This window comes from Astyanax mexicanus, chromosome 19 (assembly GCF_023375975.1).
Source record: "Astyanax mexicanus isolate ESR-SI-001 chromosome 19, AstMex3_surface, whole genome shotgun sequence".
NCBI lineage: Eukaryota > Metazoa > Chordata > Actinopteri > Characiformes > Acestrorhamphidae > Astyanax > Astyanax mexicanus.
In genome coordinates this window covers 13,894,118-13,912,500 of record NC_064426.1, presented here as the reverse complement: position 1 = coordinate 13,912,500, position 18,383 = coordinate 13,894,118, and the positions used below count along the sequence as shown (strand labels likewise).

General features: G+C 39.1%; 2 protein-coding genes across 3 annotated transcripts in view; one reads left to right on the top strand and one right to left on the bottom strand.

Annotated features, from left to right (window-relative positions):
- The window catches only part of crlf3 (cytokine receptor-like factor 3), a 26,865-nt gene extending 19,441 nt beyond the window's left edge, over nt 1–7,424 (bottom strand). The window contains exons 1-2 of the mRNA XM_049467691.1: nt 7,323–7,424; nt 459–586 (exon numbers count right to left, since the gene is read on the bottom strand). Of these exons, the coding sequence (XP_049323648.1) occupies nt 459–575 (117 nt within the window). The 5' untranslated portion in view covers nt 576–586; nt 7,323–7,424. The remainder of the gene's footprint in view (nt 1–458; nt 587–7,322) is intronic.
- Nucleotides 7,425–15,589: 8,165 nt separating this feature from the next.
- The window catches only part of caskin1 (CASK interacting protein 1), a 138,602-nt gene continuing 135,808 nt past the window's right edge, over nt 15,590–18,383 (top strand). For both annotated transcript variants that reach the window (XM_022686362.2, XM_022686360.2), the window contains exon 1: nt 15,590–15,729. In XM_022686362.2, the coding sequence (XP_022542083.2) occupies nt 15,633–15,729 (97 nt within the window). In that variant the 5' untranslated portion in view covers nt 15,590–15,632. The remainder of the gene's footprint in view (nt 15,730–18,383) is intronic.

Genomic DNA, 18,383 nt, shown 5'->3' with positions numbered 1-18,383 from the left:
CTCTCTCTCTCTCTCTCTCTCTCTCTCTCTCTCTCTCTCTCTCTCTCTCTCTCTCACACACACACACACACACACACACACACACACACACACACACACACACAGCAATCTAATCTAATGTAGGATGAGTAGGGTAGGACTGAAGAGCTATAGGGTGAATGGGTTGAGCTAAACTGCTCTAGGGGTAATAGGTGGGGTTGAGCTATTTTTCATGGTGAATAGATGGGCCAGGGTGGGTCCAAACTATTGTAGTCTGAATGGGTGGCGCTAAACTTCTAAGTTCTGACATGACCTGCATGAAAACATATTTTTTCATGATGCATATGTTAATTTGTGTGTTTTAAAGCACCTGTATTCTGTCACTTTCTATCCTGATGTTTTGGCTGAACAACCATACAACTTTATGATGGTTTTCACATCCTCTGTGTGTGTGTGTGTGTGTGTGTGTCTGTGTGTACCTGTTTCCGTGCCTGACTGAGCCCCTGTAGTCTCTGCTGCAGTTCACTCCTATAGTTCTGTGCTGCTTCTATACTCTCCTTCGCCTCCTGCAGCAAAACATCCACCTCTACCGACATCTTTACCTCACCTGGGGAAAAATAAGAAAAAAAAAAACAAGAAAAAAAAACATTAAAAGTTTAAACAGATTCAACAGATTTTTAAAGATTGTGTGTGTGTTTGAGATGAGCATATCCCTTTGTAAACTACATATCATATCAGAATCCCATTCATATGATTTACTGCCAAACTGCTCCTTTAAAGTCAAAGTGAAGCCTGTCCAATAGGAAAGGAATCCTCAAACATTGTGCTTAGGTTGCAAAGAAATTTACAAGTCACACAAATTAATACATATATATGAATGTTTAGCATTACAATAATACACCACTGTAGAGAACCTGCTTACAGAGTTCAAATTCACAATAATGTAAAAAAAAAAGTAAATCTTGTTAAAATATATTAAATATATAAAATGTATCTTTACTTTACAGTAGCCCCCAAAAAAAACGGTTTTAGTATTTACTGTATTTTTTGTCAACATATTATAAAGGCACACCATCAATGAACGTCTATTTTTATATATATAGCTCACCGTATTATAAGTGCTTGGGTTGCCTAAGTAAACAAAACTGTAATATTCTTAAAAAGTCTTTTAAAATCAAATGAGAGCTGGATATTAATCTACACAGTTTTCTCTCCTGAAAACTGAGGTGAGTAGGTGAGTAAAGCGCTTCCGTTTATTTACAGTAAGCTTAGATTTACAGTATTTTGGCGCATTAGCAGCAGTGCTAGCTGAGGTTAGCAGCACTTAGTGCTAATAAATGTGGCCCAACAGCAATACACTGAGGAACCCTGAGTGTTCTGGTAAGACAGTGCCCAATTAGCTAGCGGTTCATCACACATAGCTTGTTTTAACACGGTTACAGTCCGGCTGCGGTCTGACATACTCACCTCCGAACGGCGAAAGAGCTAGCGTTACGGATAGCGGCTAATGCTAATACTGCTCTGACCTCTGTGCTAGAGAAACTTCACTGAAGTTTTACTGCTTTACTGCTCCTTACTGAAAGAATTTATACATAAAGTGCACTATTATACAAATATGAGGGTCACTGGCGATTTTTGGGGAAATTAAAGGGTTTTAAGTGCGCCTTATTATTTACACAGTATTTCTTATTCATGTTATCTTTTCTCAGGAAAGTTTTCTGATATTTGAAGGATGTGAGAGCAAAAAAAGCAGGTAGGCCCTCTCCTTTTCTGTTCCTCTGTTAGACACAGATTGCACCGCTTCATATCGTTTGGGGGGAGGGGAACTGCTAAAATCTGCTAAAGTTTAAATAGAAGTTTATGAAAAAATGTGGATCACCATGTTCTTTACATAAAATATCAACCCAATGTTCGAATCACGGCATGTTATCTGGGTAGTTGGAACATTAGCTGCAGTAGCAACACCTAATCATTGATAGGTATTGGAAACTATTTGAACAACAAATATTAGATACGGAATAAATTAACATTTTGACCTAGCAGACACTAAAATTTTAGCGATCTACAGGTGAGCCGCCAACCGAGCACCACGCAGTTTGATTTAGACTGTGTTAGTGTGCGTTTGGTATCATGAGGATGCAAAAAGCATGCCTTACACTGCTCTAAACACTTAAAAGGCATGTATTAATTTTCTTAATCGATTATGTGTGTGTTTTAAGCATACCATGCATTAATCCAATCAGTGTGTCACTTTTCATTCCTTTTAAGAGCCAGGTGCACTCTGATTTTGGCAGATTGGTATTTTAATGCAGCAGCGCTTCTGCACTTCTCAGCAGAGGAAACTGATCAGCATGTTTATGCTGTGAGCGTGCACAGCACACCTGCATTCCAAGATAGGAATGGGCCAAGATAGGAATGAATGTCTGCTGGTTGACTGTTGTCAGGGTTCTAATCAGTCAGTGGTGCACCTGTGTTTTTCATTGCCAAGACAGCAACATGCCAGAAATGTACCTGAACACACCTGCCTCCAACATGTGAAGCCAGCCACTGCGTCCTTTTAAACTGCAGCTGAAATAATGGGTAGCCAGTATGCTTGGAGGAAAGCACGGGGACATAGCTCTGATACAGCAGCTAACCGATGCCTGTGCTGGCCAACATTACATTGGGAGAGTAATACTGGGTGGGGTGGGTGGGTGATTGTAAGTCTCCTGGACCACTCTGAGCCCCCACACATTTTTGTTTTGATTGTGAGAGTTAATGAAACATTGTGTAATATAAAAGCATCTGTATGTTGTGCTGAAATCCCAAAACCTCCTGCTACAAATGCTACAAATCTCCATACTAGAAAAGAAATATCCATGCTACAAAACAAGCTTTATTATGTCACAAAACTCAGGAAGACTCCATAAACTCAGTTTACACTCACACTTTAATGAAAAGAGGGGGAAATAAATACAAAAGAAATGCTACATAAAGGTATATCTGTTATTTTTAAACACCTGACGAAGTAAAGTTACTTTCAGTCCATTCAGTAATTGAACTTGCTACATCATAGCCAGACAAAGCAGATAAGGCAGACAGAAAAGTTATGAAGTTTGAAAATACCAGTCATTGCAGCGATTCTACTGCATATTATGAAATTAAATAACAAGATCAGTTTACTTTTAAATGTTTCAGGAACTCTGCTGACCCTGACCACTTGCTACACTAAGGAAGAGGCAGAAGAACATCCAAACAGACTAGTACACATGCACTGGATAGCTGCAATGAGGGGGATACTCTGTTGCTTCAGCAGGCTTAAAGCTGAGTGATTGTTTTGTAAATGCTAACATTTTTTTTATATTATTTGCTGATAGTTGATGATAGACTAAGAGAATAGTTAAAAAGGGTCAATTTTGCTGTGTATTATGTGTATCATGTGTTATCATAAAGCTGAATTATGAAACCCTCAACAACAGTATGTAGCTGCCCACAGTTCAGTCAATGGATCAGTCTCATTATCAGATACCTTGTGTCTGCTTGTGGAAATCTCTGCTCCTGAAATAACAATAACAGGAATGTAAAATTCCATAAAGCATTAAAAACAGCTTAATAAAACAAAGCCTGGTTCATCATTGTGGGCATCACTCCTAGAGAGGCTAAATGGCAATAAAATATTATATAGCTTAGTGAATGTCCCCCGCGTTTTAAGCTAAACGTTCCTCAACATGGTGCCACATAAGAGCCATAAATATCGCTGCTTGGATCCACTTAGTTTAGCCTGTTGTCATAAAACCAACATTTATTTAGGTGGATTTGATACATTTTAAACTAAATTAAGGTATTGTTTTTAGCTAAATGAGTTTAAGACTTTAAGGATATGTAGATTCCTGGTGTTAGCCACAGGCCTACACTTACTTGTCCAAACCCACGTTTTATTGCCATTTTGACTAATAATCTTTAACAGATGGGGGACTGGGAGAACTGCACTTTTTCTGATCAACTTAATGGAATGAAAATCATTCTCTTAAAGAGAGTCATTTGATCTCCACTGTGTCCTGAAACATCTTTCAGAAGGTCATACATGTGAAAGAGAGGATGTTTGCTGAATCATACCAGTCCTAGAGCAGCTTTTACCAGCATCCGTTCATAGTTTGGTGAAGGTGATGCAATCGGGTTTGGTTATTATGAATACCGGTACTTAAACCCAATTGGACCGTTACCTGGGCGGGTTTACCGTTACCCAGGCGAGTTTACCGTTACCCAGGCAAGTTTACCGTTACTCAGGCGAGTTTACCGTTACCAAAATGAGCATGCCAGATCTGCCTCAGCAGCTTTATTAACTTTTGACTTCGCAGCCAAACACAATTCACATATTTACCCAATACATGTTATATAATGTTAACATAATCTATGTTGAATGCTATCCAACACTGCAAGGTATTCCATAAATACAATGAATTGTGAATTTAACTTTAATAGCCAGTGTGAATAGTCAAATACCATTTGCAATTAACATTGCTGGTCTTCTTTCAGCTTTTCAGGGTGGGGTTTTATCAGTTTTTTTGTGACACTCTGGATTTTGGGTTTTTTAAGCAAATCAATGGAATTAACAAAAAAAATAGCAACTTTGTATATATTAAAACTGCTGCTAGAGCTACATGTACTGTTATGCACTGTGGCAATATGTTTTTAAGAAACTGACTAAAACAGGACAAGACAAATCGGCTCTCAGGGCTAAACTGGAGAAATATCAAGTGATCACCAAGCTTGTATTTTGGCTTAAATTCAGATGATACTGATACAAGTGCTTACTTATCAGTTTTTTTTTAACTAAAATTGTGGTACTATGTGGATACAAGACAAACCCAGCATATATTGTTAAGTAATCTACTATTATATACCACTATTATAAACCATTAGATGGTTTAAATGCTATCCAACATCACTAGACCCTCTACAGATTGGGGGTCAAACCTGTCCACATTTGGCGGGTGTGGTTGCAGGTCTTTATTTCTGCCAAGCAGAAGCTCAAGTCATCAGTTGTTTGACTAATTAAGCAAGTGGAATCAGGTGTGCAGCTGGGTGCATAGAATGAGAGCCTACAGCCTCATTGTGGACATGTTTAATACCTTTGCTCTAAAGCCAGTGTATACTGGCAAATACTATCCACCACTGCTAGAGCTTCTACATCTGGTGTGTATTGTCTAATGCCATCAAATTCTTTCAACACATCTAGGCCTTCTATAATCAGTGTGAACGGTCAAATGCTATTAAACAATATTAGACTTTTTATTTAGCTAGAGTGAATTATCAAACGTCATTAAACACAGCTAGTGTATGCTAGTGTGTACCATTCAAGAATTCAATGTTTCTAGGCTTTCTATAGACATAGTGCATTGAAAAACACCTTTAAAGGAATAATCAGTAATAAATGAGTTTGTGAAATGACAACAAGTGTCCAATTTCCACTATCAAGTGTTGTCCGTCCAACACTGGATAGACTTTTCTGCCCCAACCACTCCTCTCCAAACGTTTAACTCACACAGGTTGCCAGGTTGACACACATGGGCAAGTGACAAAAGTCACTAATCAGTGAACACATGACTTAATGTCCAAAATGCTTGTCTCTACTACACTAGTGGTAGTGGTAAATTACCTAGCTAGTGTTGTCAACCTTCCTGAAACCTGGTCAACAAAAAATATCCAGCTCAATCATTTCCTTGCCTGTAGCAAACTGTTTGCATGCTTTGGTCTATACCTGGCAACCCTGGGGTGGAAATAGGATTGGTGAACTATTGATGGGCAGATTCTGAGGCTACAACCCACACAGATTACCATGAGTACTGGAAAAAAGCTCTGCTGATAAGAAATAGCACTGCTTAAACTCAGCATTTTTCTTTAATATCTGATGATACATTCTGATTATGTTATGAGTTACTACACAAAATTTAATCCTTAATGCTACTTTAATTAAAGAGTCCTTTTACAAATTCTGTGTTACTGTGATATTAACATTAATATGATGTTTATCTTACAAAAAGGTTTGGTGAGGTATGCTGAATGTGGGTCCAATTTTAACTCTGAGCAATAGTTTACAAATTATAATACTGACTCTGGTCCAGAGAAAGGGAGTGGTTCCCTGCACTACTCTTGCTCTAATCTCCCTGGTGAGTGGCGAGGGGTTTTCATGTCCCAGCAGCTCAAAGCCAGTAATCTCCAGTAAAAGAGCATCAAGCCAAGCAATTAATTGATCCAAGCCTGGTCCAGCTGAAGCGCTTCCCAAAACTGCTGCAGGCTGACTGAAAGAGGGCTGATTGTCGCTGACCTAGATTCAGAGCAACAAGGCCCTGCCAAACTATGAGGTTGGGAATTCCAGATCAAAATGTTTTTGTGTGCAGGGTGGCGTGAATGTCACTTTCCACTAAAAACTGTCCAGCTTAAAGCAAGAACATCATCTTGACCTTTGCCAGGTGCAGATGCCTGTTGATAGTCCAAGGAATGTGGACCAAAAATGAAGGTGGCCTACTTCATATAAACAACAACAGCAGCAGCAGCACAGGCCCTGATGTTATCCTTTCCTGTCCTGCAAAACCAGTAATATAAAAAAAACAGACAGACAGACGGGTAGGCAGGTCAACAGATAAACACGTTTTATTTTACTGTGGAATAAATATCCCTTTTATGCCCACACACTATGCCTAATGTAGACAGTATTATAGAAGGTTACAGTTATTCAAGCCTGTGATGACCATGATGAGTTTCCCACAACCCTCTTGGCAAATGGTAGAGCGAGCATCTCTCTCTCACACACTTTCTCTCTCTCTCTCTCTACTAGTTGATATTGACTAAACACTAAAATGATTTGGGGACACTAGACACCGACATGCAGACACAGACAAGGAAAAAGAAACAAATATGCACTGTTCCTGCCGCTCTCCGTCTGTTATTATCAGTTAACTACAGCACCACAGAGCTGCTTGCACAACACATACAAGTTCAAACTCGCATAAAAACAGCCTGGAAAAAACTTCCCCAAAACATAAAAGCGCCAATCCTCTTCCACAAACACACCCTTACTAAACTAGCGCTGTTTAACCTCTCTTTAACTCCACTTACCAACCCTTCACTACACTAAACTTGTTGAAATCTGTGGGGATGGAGCCGCTGAGGGTGAGCTAGTTCAGGTTCGGTTAACTTTCATAAAGAAAAACTCGCCTCAGTTCTTCACTCTTCTATCCCGATTCGGACACGATTCACCCACTAAATATCCACCAATATCGGTTAAAAACGTAAAACTCGAACAGATAAATTCGTTAGCTGACATAAACACATAAACAAGGATAAAATGTGAGATTTTTTACCTCAGGACGGTTCTCCTTTTCTCATGCTAACTCTATTGAAGCTAGGACAACAGTAACGACTGGAGCGCGAGGGCTACGGCTTTGATGGCAACACAACAACCAATCACAACCAAGTCTCTCTCTGCTCGGTCCAATCAGAGAGATAATCTGTCTCGGGCATCCCGCCTCCTCAAGAATCGAGAATAGGTGTGTTCTGTAGTTTGTTTCCCACCCGTGCTCAGTAGTATATGTCATATCCCGCCCTTCTCCTGTTATGATTGGTTCTCCGATGGTCTAAAACATTTGGGATTGGCTCGAGACTGACAACAACTGGCCAATCGCCAGTAGAGGAGAGGAGAGGAATCGAAATACGGATGGAAAAAAGTAAATAACGCAGCTAACATGCTGCTTTATGTTTAATGAATAATTAATATATTAGTAGGAGAGAGTCGATCTTGGAGATTTTTTATGAGACAGGACATTAACCCTCCTGTTTTGTTCTGGGTCAAATTGACCCGTTTTAAAGATGTAGGAAAGATAAAAAGAAAATCAGTGTTAAACTTCTTCTGCTTGCATTAATTTGTGCAATCAACATATAATATGAAAATGGTTCATCTCACATATTTTTAACCACTCCCTGCAAAAACTCAAACAAAAACAAAATTGCAATGTTATGTTTTAATATTAAGTAAAACTATTCTGTTTTATATGTTGTTATAAGTAGTGGAACATTAAAAAACATATTTTGGATTATTAAACATGCACCGGGTCAATATGACCAGTGAACACCATTACTGTTCCTGACAAATGAACATAACAGGAGGGTTAAAATAATAATAATAATAATAATAATAATAACAATAATTGTATATGGTTATAACAAATCCTCCAAAATAAAAGGCTTTTTTCGATTATTTTCATTTTGCTCTATGATTTGCTTTTATAGTTAATATAGTTGATCATTAATCTGTTCACTATATTTGCAATGATTTTTCATAAAAAAAAGCCCATCAGCCCATGTCTTTGATAATGTATGAGTTTTTGTAGCTCTACCACACTTTTGTTTAGATATAAAATAAGGGATCATTTTCTCATTATTAAATCATGTTTAATTACAAATCATTCTCTCATTATAAGAATATAGCTGATATATAGAATCAAAAGTCTCAACACACCTTAACTTCAGTGTTTTTTCCATTACTTGAAAATGTTCTGTAATTTGTGGGTTGATATTAAAGTCATCCAAACTATGAGTAAATATCAAATCAAATCAAATCAAATTTATTTGTATAGCGCTTTTTACAACTGGTGTTGGCACAAAGCAGCTTTACAGAAACATGATTACAGGACAAAGAATCAGGCAAAACATTAAACATAGAAAATACAGAATACAGAACCCCCAGTGAGCGCGGAGGCAAGGAAAAACTCCCTCAGAGCTGCAGGAGGAGGAAGAAACCTTGGGAGGACCAAGACTCACATTAAAGGGGGGACCATCCTACCACTGGTCAAATGGCTTTTAAATTAATTTTAAAAAGTCTTTCATACATCCACATAGGTTTTATATATTCAGGTGTATAGCAGCTCCACTAATGGCTTATAGAGTAAGATGGATGATGAGCAGCTGATCTGTGGTGGTGGATGGAGAAGAGCTGACTTCAGAAACTTCCAGTCTGGCCAGACAGAGGACATGAGAGCCTGAGGGTCCAACATCCCTCGGTATCGGGTCAGACAGGTGGGCAGTCAGTAACTCGGAGGAAGGCAGAGAGATGGAATTAGTTTTGACTGGATTTATGTAAAACAGAGAATATAAAACATTATCAGAGTGTGGCTAATGACTCCGGCAGAACTGAGTAAAACAGCCTAACTAAAGGCAGAGAGCCAGAAGGTAACATAGACATGGAGGCTCCCTGAAACACTGGCATCCACCCACTCCACCGTCCACAAACCTGAGTGACCGTGTGCAGTGGGAGAACAGCAGCACCAGCATCTCAGTTTACCACAAATTCCTCTGTCCATGAACCCCTGAATCTGCAGCCTTATCTAAAGGGAAAAACATTAATTACCAAAAGCTAAACTAAACAAGTAAGTTTTCAGTCTAGACTTAAAGATTGGGACTGTGTCTGAGTCCCGAACATATTCGGGGAGATTATTCCAGAGTTGAGGCGCTTTATAAGAGAAAGCTCTTCCTCCTGCAGAGCTCCTCTGAATTTTAGGAACTACTAATAAACCAGCACCCTGTGATCGAAGTAATCGCGGTGGTTCATAACAGGAGATGAGGTCTTGTAAATACTCAGGAGCGAGCCCGTGTAGGGCTTTATACGTTAACAGGAGAATTTTATAGTCTATGCGGAATTTGACTGGAAGCCAGTGCAGTGCTGATAGTACTGGACTAATATGGTCAAATTTTCTCGTTTTAGTGAGGACCCTGGCTGCAGCATTTTGAACTAGCTGAAGTTTCTTTAAGTTACTGCCGGAACATCCAGACAGTAGTGCATTACAATAATCTAGCCTTGAGGTAATAAAGGCATGTACTAATTTTTCTGCGTCATGCATGCAGGGATAGGGCATTTCTTAGCTTGGCAATATTACGGAGGTGTAGAAAAGCTGTTCTAGTAACATTAGATATGTGTTTATCGAATGCTAGATCTGAATCTATGATAACTCCAAGGTTTTTAGCTGCTGAACCAGGGGTGGCTGAGAAGTCAGCCAGATTTAGCATTAAGTCTGATAATTTATTTCTAGCAGCTTTGGGGCCTAATAGGAGAACTTCAGTAACAGGGTTTTGTTCTAGATCAGCCAGACCAGATGACAGAGAGGATGTAATATTTATCTGTTTAATTTTATCCCGAATGTTTTCAATTTTACTATTGAAGAAGTCCATAAAATCGTTGCTGGTGTGAATGGCTGGAATCTGAGGTTCAGTACCTGCCTGGTTTTTAGTTAATTTGGAAATAACTTTATTTAGTTCTTTTCTATATTTAACAAGACTGTCTTTCCATGCAGAGTGAAACACTTCCAGTTTAGTTGATCGATATTTACGCTCTAAATTTCGTACTAACTGCTTTAAGGTACGAGTTTGATCATTGTACCACGGTGCGAGCTTTTTCTGTCTCTCTATTTTGTGTTTAAGGGGTGCTACAACATCTAAGGTAGAGCGAAAGGTATTTTCTAAACCTTTGGTTAGTTTGTCTAGTTCTACTGGGTCTATAGGAGAATACATTATAGTTGATAAGTCTGGAAGCTTACCTGTAAATTGTTGGGCTGTAAAAGGCGTAATTGAACGTTTTACAGGGTAGCTAGGGGATGTACATATATTATGACTGAGATGTAATTTAAATGAAATAAGGTAATGATCTGAAATTGCGGAGGTTTGAGAACGAATATTCGGGTTATCTATGCTCACACCCAGGGTCAAAACTAAATCCAGAGTATGATTACAGTAATGAGTAGGTCCTGTTATATTTTGAATAATACCAACTGAGTCTAAAATCGATGTGAATGCCTTTTTTAATGGATCATCCAATTTTTCGAAATGAATGTTGAAATCTCTATAATCTATAAACTATAATCACTTTATCATTAATACATATGTACAATTTTCAATCAACAAAAAGTGTTTAAAAACAGAATATTTTTTATATTTTAGATTCTTTAAATTGATCTTAAAGTGAAGTCTTCTTGTTTAGATAACAGCTTTGCACATCTTTGCTGGATTTTCTCAGTCAGCTTTATGAGGTAGAGTCACCTGGAATAGCTTTCAGTTAACAGCTGTGCCTTGAATTTGTTTTATTATTATTATTTCTTGCTCTCTTGATAAGTTTAAGACCATCAGTTATATGTTGAATAGTTATAATCCATATTATGGAAAGAACTACTAAACTGAGTAAAGACAAAAATGTTTGAGAAATGAAGGTCAGTCAATTTGAAAAATTCCTAAAAAAGGATCCTTAAGCGCAGACGCAAAGATCATCAGTAGTGTTGTGATGAAACTGTCTCTCATCAGGACTGCCCCAAGGGAAAAAAAAGTTAAATCTGTTGCACAGGATAAGTTCATCAAAGTTACCAGTGAAGAGAAAAGACTGCATGTGTATCATGAATCTAAACGTATCGAATTGCTGCAATAATGAACGAGGAGAAGAGATTTGATTGGGCCAAGGAACACAAGGAAAGGACATTAGACCAATCTGCCCTTTTGTCTGATGAGTCCGAATTTGGGATTTTTGGTTACAAACACCATGTCTTTTTAAGATACGGAAAAATTGATTAGATTGTGTGATGTCCTACATGTGTAATTACCACTGAGATGTATGGAGGAGAAAGTATAATGGTGCTTTCCTGGTGATGCTGTTGGCAATTTATTCAAAGTCTAAGGAACACTTAACCAGCATGGCAACCACAGCATGGCAACGGCATGGTATCCCATCTGGTTTGTGCTTAGTGGGACCATCATTTATTCTTCAACAGGACAATGACCCCAAACACACCTCCAGACTATGTAAGGGCTCTTTAAGAGCTTATAGTCTATGTGCAAATACAAAAAACATTATTATGGCTATGCGCTGCAAGTCAAGTGCGTAATACGGACAAGTGGAGTGTGCATTACGCACTTGTGCAACTTTATTTAAAACACAGTTCAATTTTTTTATTGCATTGTGATTATCACAATATAGCCTCATATAAAATACAAATAGCATTAAATGATAGCATTAAACAGATGCCTATGTCACAGATTATTTTCTTGAGCCCGGCCCGAGGAAAGTGGTGGGAAATCTCAACCTGACTCGGCCCAAGTTTTGGTCAGGCCTTGAGTTGGGTCAGGTTCGGGCAGAGAATCTAAGCTCTAGTGCAAAGCTGTAATTAAAACAAAATGTGCCTATACTTCGAAGAATCAAAAAAATATTTTGGTTTGTTTAACACTTTGAGCACTTCTTTGAATAAGAAGGCATGACCAAAATTCAATCCAATCTGTTTTACTAAGATTAACAACGGCTTAAAGATCACAGTATTGTTTGCAGGCTTCTACAGGGTAAACAGTAGCATTAAATGGTTTTAAACACATCAGACTTCTCAAGTCTCCTGGAAGTTGCGGGAGTCTACCGCATGTCAATAACGGCTTCCTGATGCCCGCAAGTCAGATAAAATGTCCAAAAAACTAGAAAGGCTGGCCCAAGAGTGATCCAAAATGTGCAATTTCCCCAATCATGTGTGGGAATGTAAAGGAGGGGGAGAGAAGGGCGCTTCCCTTTGTGTGCATATTCCCTCTTAATAAGTTTAAAACCATCAATTATACAGTGAAGAGCCCTATTTGGGTAAAATCTAATCCACATTATGGTAAAAACTACTCAACTAAGCAAAGTAAAAAAAAAATACTTGAAATGAAGGTAAAAAAAAAAAATCCTCAGTCGCAGTCGCAAAGACCATCAAGAAAATGCTGTGATGAAACTGGCTCTCATCAGTTTAATATTTAATATAATATATAAATAATATAAGGTAAAAGGTAAAGTTCTATTATCCTTTTCTGTCCTTTGGTGAGTGCGAGAGGTTTATATGTCCCACCTAAATATCGATGTTTTTCAATATGATTTTCTGTTGGCTGAAATGGAAAGAACCGTTTTTACATTTCATTTCCAAACATATAAAAGAAAGGGTGTTTCTGTGGTGTTTAAAATTCAGCGCTAGAAGGCGCCAGACGACCGACCAGCCCGAAGCAGTGATTCCATTAGTCTCCGCTAGATGCCGCCTGACCATGATAATTTACTGCCGCGCTCAGAATGCAGAAATAGGATCATATTCATTCATTCATTCATTCATTTATTTATAAAATGATTTATTTTTTTAATAAAAGGGGTAGAGAACACAACAAAACTCATACATTAAAACCAGAACATACGGAAAAAGGAGTTGCTGAACTCCATGAAACAGTTTTAATTTCAAAGAAAATGATGATGATTAACCTGATGATGATGACAAAAGCGAGGATGAGGATGAAGAGGACACGGATGATGCACATGATGTCAAAGATCACGTTGATGACAATCAAAATGTTCACAACAAAGTCAAACAAGACGATGACGATAAAGATGATGATGAAGTAGATGATGATGAAGATGAATAATATGATAATAAAGAAGTTGATGATGAAGATAGTAAAAATGAAAAAAAAAGAAAAAAAAAGAAATAGATATTGTGATTATGTTAATGATAAGTAACATACAGGGTAATGATGATGATGATGATGCAGGTAAAGAATATGATCATATGATTATCTTTCATTTTCTGGGAAGACATTTTCCCTAGATGTTGGAATAATGCTGCGGTGAGGATTTGATTACGTTCAGACCCAAAACTGATCGCATCAATAACGTCTAATACTATTGCGTGCCTGCAGGGCGGGTGCTCATGTTGATCAGTTCTGATATTCATCCTGAAGCTGCCCCAGAGCGACCTGTCTATCATTTTCTATGGGTGTATGTGTTACATGCACTCTTCTACAAAATTAGTGTAAATAAATAAAATACACTTTTAACTTCTCAGATTCACACACGTATAAAATAACTATCTAAACGAAATAAATAAATGAATACGACCAATGAATGCATGAAACAGAAGTGTATAAGGGGTAAATCTGATATTTACAGTAATATAGTAACAGCTATAACTGACTCTGGATTAACCGCTGCTGAAGCTCTGCTCAGCTGAGCACACAGTCTGGCTGAACACACCGCAGTAGGGGCGGGTCTAGCTGTGGCCCTGTGTGTTTATTCACACCCGTATTCCGGAAGCCCCGCCCCTCAGCAGCTGTAAACTTTGTGTAACTGATGTATAGAGAATATTTGTTTATTTGTTGATAACTGTCTGTTTCTGTGTAAAGTGATGGGGTCTGTGGGAGAGGTGTTAGCAATCCCCTAGCAATTATTAAACAGATCCATAGTACACATAACAACCACCGAACAAGACCATAGCAACCACTTGGCCTAGCCAAATACTATTATTAGTACAACTTCTCTTAATACAAAATACATTACTACAAGTAATAATAATAATAATAATAATAATAATAATAATTACAATAATAATAATATTGCCACTTCTACCAATAATAGTAATAACAATTAACTAATAATAATTAACTAAACTTATCTTAATATATATAAAAATATATAAAATGTATATAATAATGAATAAAAAAACTCTTCTAAACATTATCAAAGCTTGTTGTATCTCTTGATCCTAGTCGCTACGAACTAGCTATGGATATTTTAAAGAAAACAAGTTTAAACTGTTCTAGTCGTCTCCTAAATATCATAAATGGAAAGAAAAATGTATATGTAATTACTATTATTGTTTATTTATTATTAATAATAAATTTAATTAGTTACACATTATTATTATTAATATTATTATTATTATTATTTATACAATTATTACTACAGTAACTACTACTACTACTAATACTGCTACTACTACTACTACTACTACTACTAATAATAATAATAATACGGACACTATTGCTAATAATACTTACAATACTAATAATAATAATGACACTTCTACTAATAATACCGACAATACTATTACTAATATTATTACTGCTGATAACACTAATCCGACAATTAACAATAATACTGATAATACTACTGGTAATTACAAATATACTTGTATGTGTGATGAATTACTGTCCAATCTCAGAGCAGGTGGGCGTGGCCAGTCTGAATACGGGTGTGCTCTTACACGCTTTTCAGAGACGCTTGCAGAAAAACACACGCGCGCGCTCACACACGCACACAGGAGGCGCAGATATGGCAGCAGGCAGCACGCGCCCCGCCTCGGCACCTAGCCATCAATAATCAGTGATTTGGAGGATTTTATTATTATTGTTATTATTTCGCTCTGCTGTTTTCTCAGGTGGGCTCGTGTCTCACCGCGGCGCGCGCTGCTGTTTTCTCGGGCGTGCAGAGCGCGGCGCGCGGCGGTTCGGTGTTCTAGAACAGACGGAGCGCTGGACCTACAGCCATCTTCACACACAGAGATGCGCGCGCGGGCTCACGAGCTGCTGTGGGAATCACGCGTCTAACCGGAGCGGAGCGGAGCGCGCGAGCTCAGAGCAGACTGCTGGAGTGGGGGAGGGGGCGGGGGGTTAAGGATATTTTGAAGCTTGAAATCGCGCGAGCTGTGATTTTGAGCTCCCCGGATATCAGCATCCTCCAGGCGCACAGGCTCGAGCTCCATCACCCCCACCCCCATCCTCACCCCCACCCCCAAGCACCCCAAACCCACCCCATCCCCCCCCCCCGCGCGGAGGATGCTGTGGTTGTGACGGAGCTCGGCTGAATGATGGGGAAGGACCAGGAGCTGCTGCAGGCCGTGAAGACCGAGGACCTGCTCACTGTGCAGAAGCTCCTGCAGAGACCCAAACCCGGCAAAGCGAGTAGGTGCCTCTTCATCATTCTCTAAACCACCACCATCACATCAGCAGCAGCAGCAGCGGTTGTACGTGGGTGTGCGTGGGTACTGATGTGGGGATCATGGAGGCATCCACGTTCCCACATCAGCACCCCCAATACACTAATACTGCTGCTACTACTCTGCTGCTGCTGCTGATGATGATGCTGGTCCACATCGTAGCCTTCACTGCGTCTCACGCAGCGCCTGCAGCAGCCCAGTGGGGCCACATGCATTAGGCTATAAGATGGCCACTTTATCAGAAACACCCCACCTCGTGCTTACACTCACTGGCTACTTTATCGGAAACACCTACTACCTTGTGCTTCCAGAGACCTTACCTTACCTTACCTTACTGATGTTCACTTAGGGGCAGTAGCCAGAATACGGGTGGGGGGAGTAGTGAGTGTATCCTGTTTTAGCTGTTGGGTGATTTATTTTTGGTTTTCCAGGTGAAACACAAGATTATATCAGGAGTTTTTAGTTATTAGTGTAATTATCCAAACTCTTGAAAATGTCCAGAGATGTGCTGGTGTTTAATCTGATCTTGCTGCTGGTTGCTCCTGCATGGTGTCCAGGACTGTGTGGGTGTATAGGCTAGTGAGACTTGCAGCGGTTCTGTATGAAAAGACCTGCATAAATCACTATTCTGTTCAGATTCTATTAAAACATTGCAAACGGAACATCACTGTCAGCGTAGAAATTAGTTGCAGTAGCAGATTGCTGTAAATACTAGAAAAACAAATCCTGACGGAAACACAGAAGAGTTGCACAGTTAAATGGAAGGAGCGAGGAATGAAAACAACAAACAGATGACTGTGAGTTAGTATGGCTGTGAATTAGAGCTTGGGGACCAGTACTGAAGGAGTATGAATAAACAGCCAAAAGATGATTGTGGAGCAATGTCAAAAAATCAAAAACTGTGAGGCAATGTGCCATGTTGACTGTCTGTCAGTTCTAGGTCCACCATCAATAGGCTCCCACCGTTGCTGGCTAGGAGCCTCACACAGGCCTTGAAGGCATTTGGGAGACTCTCTGACCCAGTTGTCTGGGTGTAACGATCTGACCCTCGTCAAAGAGTCTCAAGTCTTCACACAGCCCATTCGTCCAGATACAACACGCCCCCATCCAAGAACTGACTGTTCAGTTATCAACGGAACAACAGAGTTCCTAAACATTTACATGCAACACTATTACCACATCAAATTATTTGTGTGGCGCTTTTTCTTTTGTAAAATTTGATGTCACAAAGCAGCTTTGTAGAGATCCAGTGCAGGAAGCAACATTCAGAGGAACCAAGCCTAACAAGGGGAATACTTTTTTAAAAACAATTAAATTGTCTAATAAATGTCGCCTTAACAACACGCAAGTTGGTTGTTATGCTCAGATGTACTGATATAATCAGAGATATGCTTACAATTAGTGGTGTTGTTATATGTTGTTGCTATGGTGTCTGAGGTGTCTAAGATCATAGTCAGGCTAGACTGGTGGGCAGTCATTTACCCAGATAATGGTAAAGAGATGGAATTAGTTCTGTTCAAGTTGACCTAAACTAAAAGAAGAGAGCCAAAAGGTAATATACTCCAACATGCATGTCATAAACACTGTTACCTTTGTGTGTGCAGTGGTGGGTTAAAGGTGTAGGCCAAATGTCATCTGTGCCATGCACAAGAATGGTGTCTATGGTTGTATTGTCTTTCGGCTGGGAGATAATGTTGAAGCTGGGTCTTAATGTTGTGGCTCATCATTGTTAATCAGTCAGACCTGAGAGTTGAGTAGAGTTGTCTCTAACTTTACAACTGCTGGGGGGTACAGTGTACTACATGTTTAGATAGTTAACTTGCAGGTGCAAAAATGCACACTTGCAGGTGCATTTTTGTGCATGTTTTCTCTCTGTCGATGCATCAGAGCTGCTCAGGTCAGTCTAATGGCCCATCAGGACGCTGGAGCAGAAAACAAGCCGCTAAGTTGCTCCAGTGACGCTAGAAAATGACTGTAATCCATCATATCCGCTCTGTAATTCACAGACTCCCTGCTGCACTCTGTGGAAGGGGGTGAGGTGGGGTGGTGGTGTAAGGCCCGTGGCTGTAATGTTTGACCAGTGTTCACAGGGGTTATTCATTTGAGCAGCTGCTCAGGCGCTGGATGCTGCTTGACTCAGTATCAATACATTTTTATCCAGTGTTTTTGTAAATTGCATTATATATATTTAATTATTTCTAAACTGGTATAATTAAAGCCAGACACAATTTTTTCACTTTTGCTCAAGGGTTTTTATGTAACAGTAGCCAAACCTGTGCTAAGAGAATGACTAAATAAACAAACTCAATCTTTAAAACTTTAATACTGTAAAGTCCAAATTACAGTTTTGTGTCTTACTGCAAACACAGTGCACTTGCACTGGGGCTATAAGACTTGTGTTGGTAATAACAATATACAGCAATGACAGCATGTATAGCTAAAATATTAATTAAGTATTTAAGACATTTTTACAATTGATGTATTTATGTTTATTGCAATCTATAAAAATATTTTCTTGCCTCTAACTTACCCCAGAGGTATTGGATGGATTCCATTGGAAGCCATAATTCCAGAGAACACAGGTCTTCTGCTCTACAGCTCAAAGCTGTGGGCTTTATT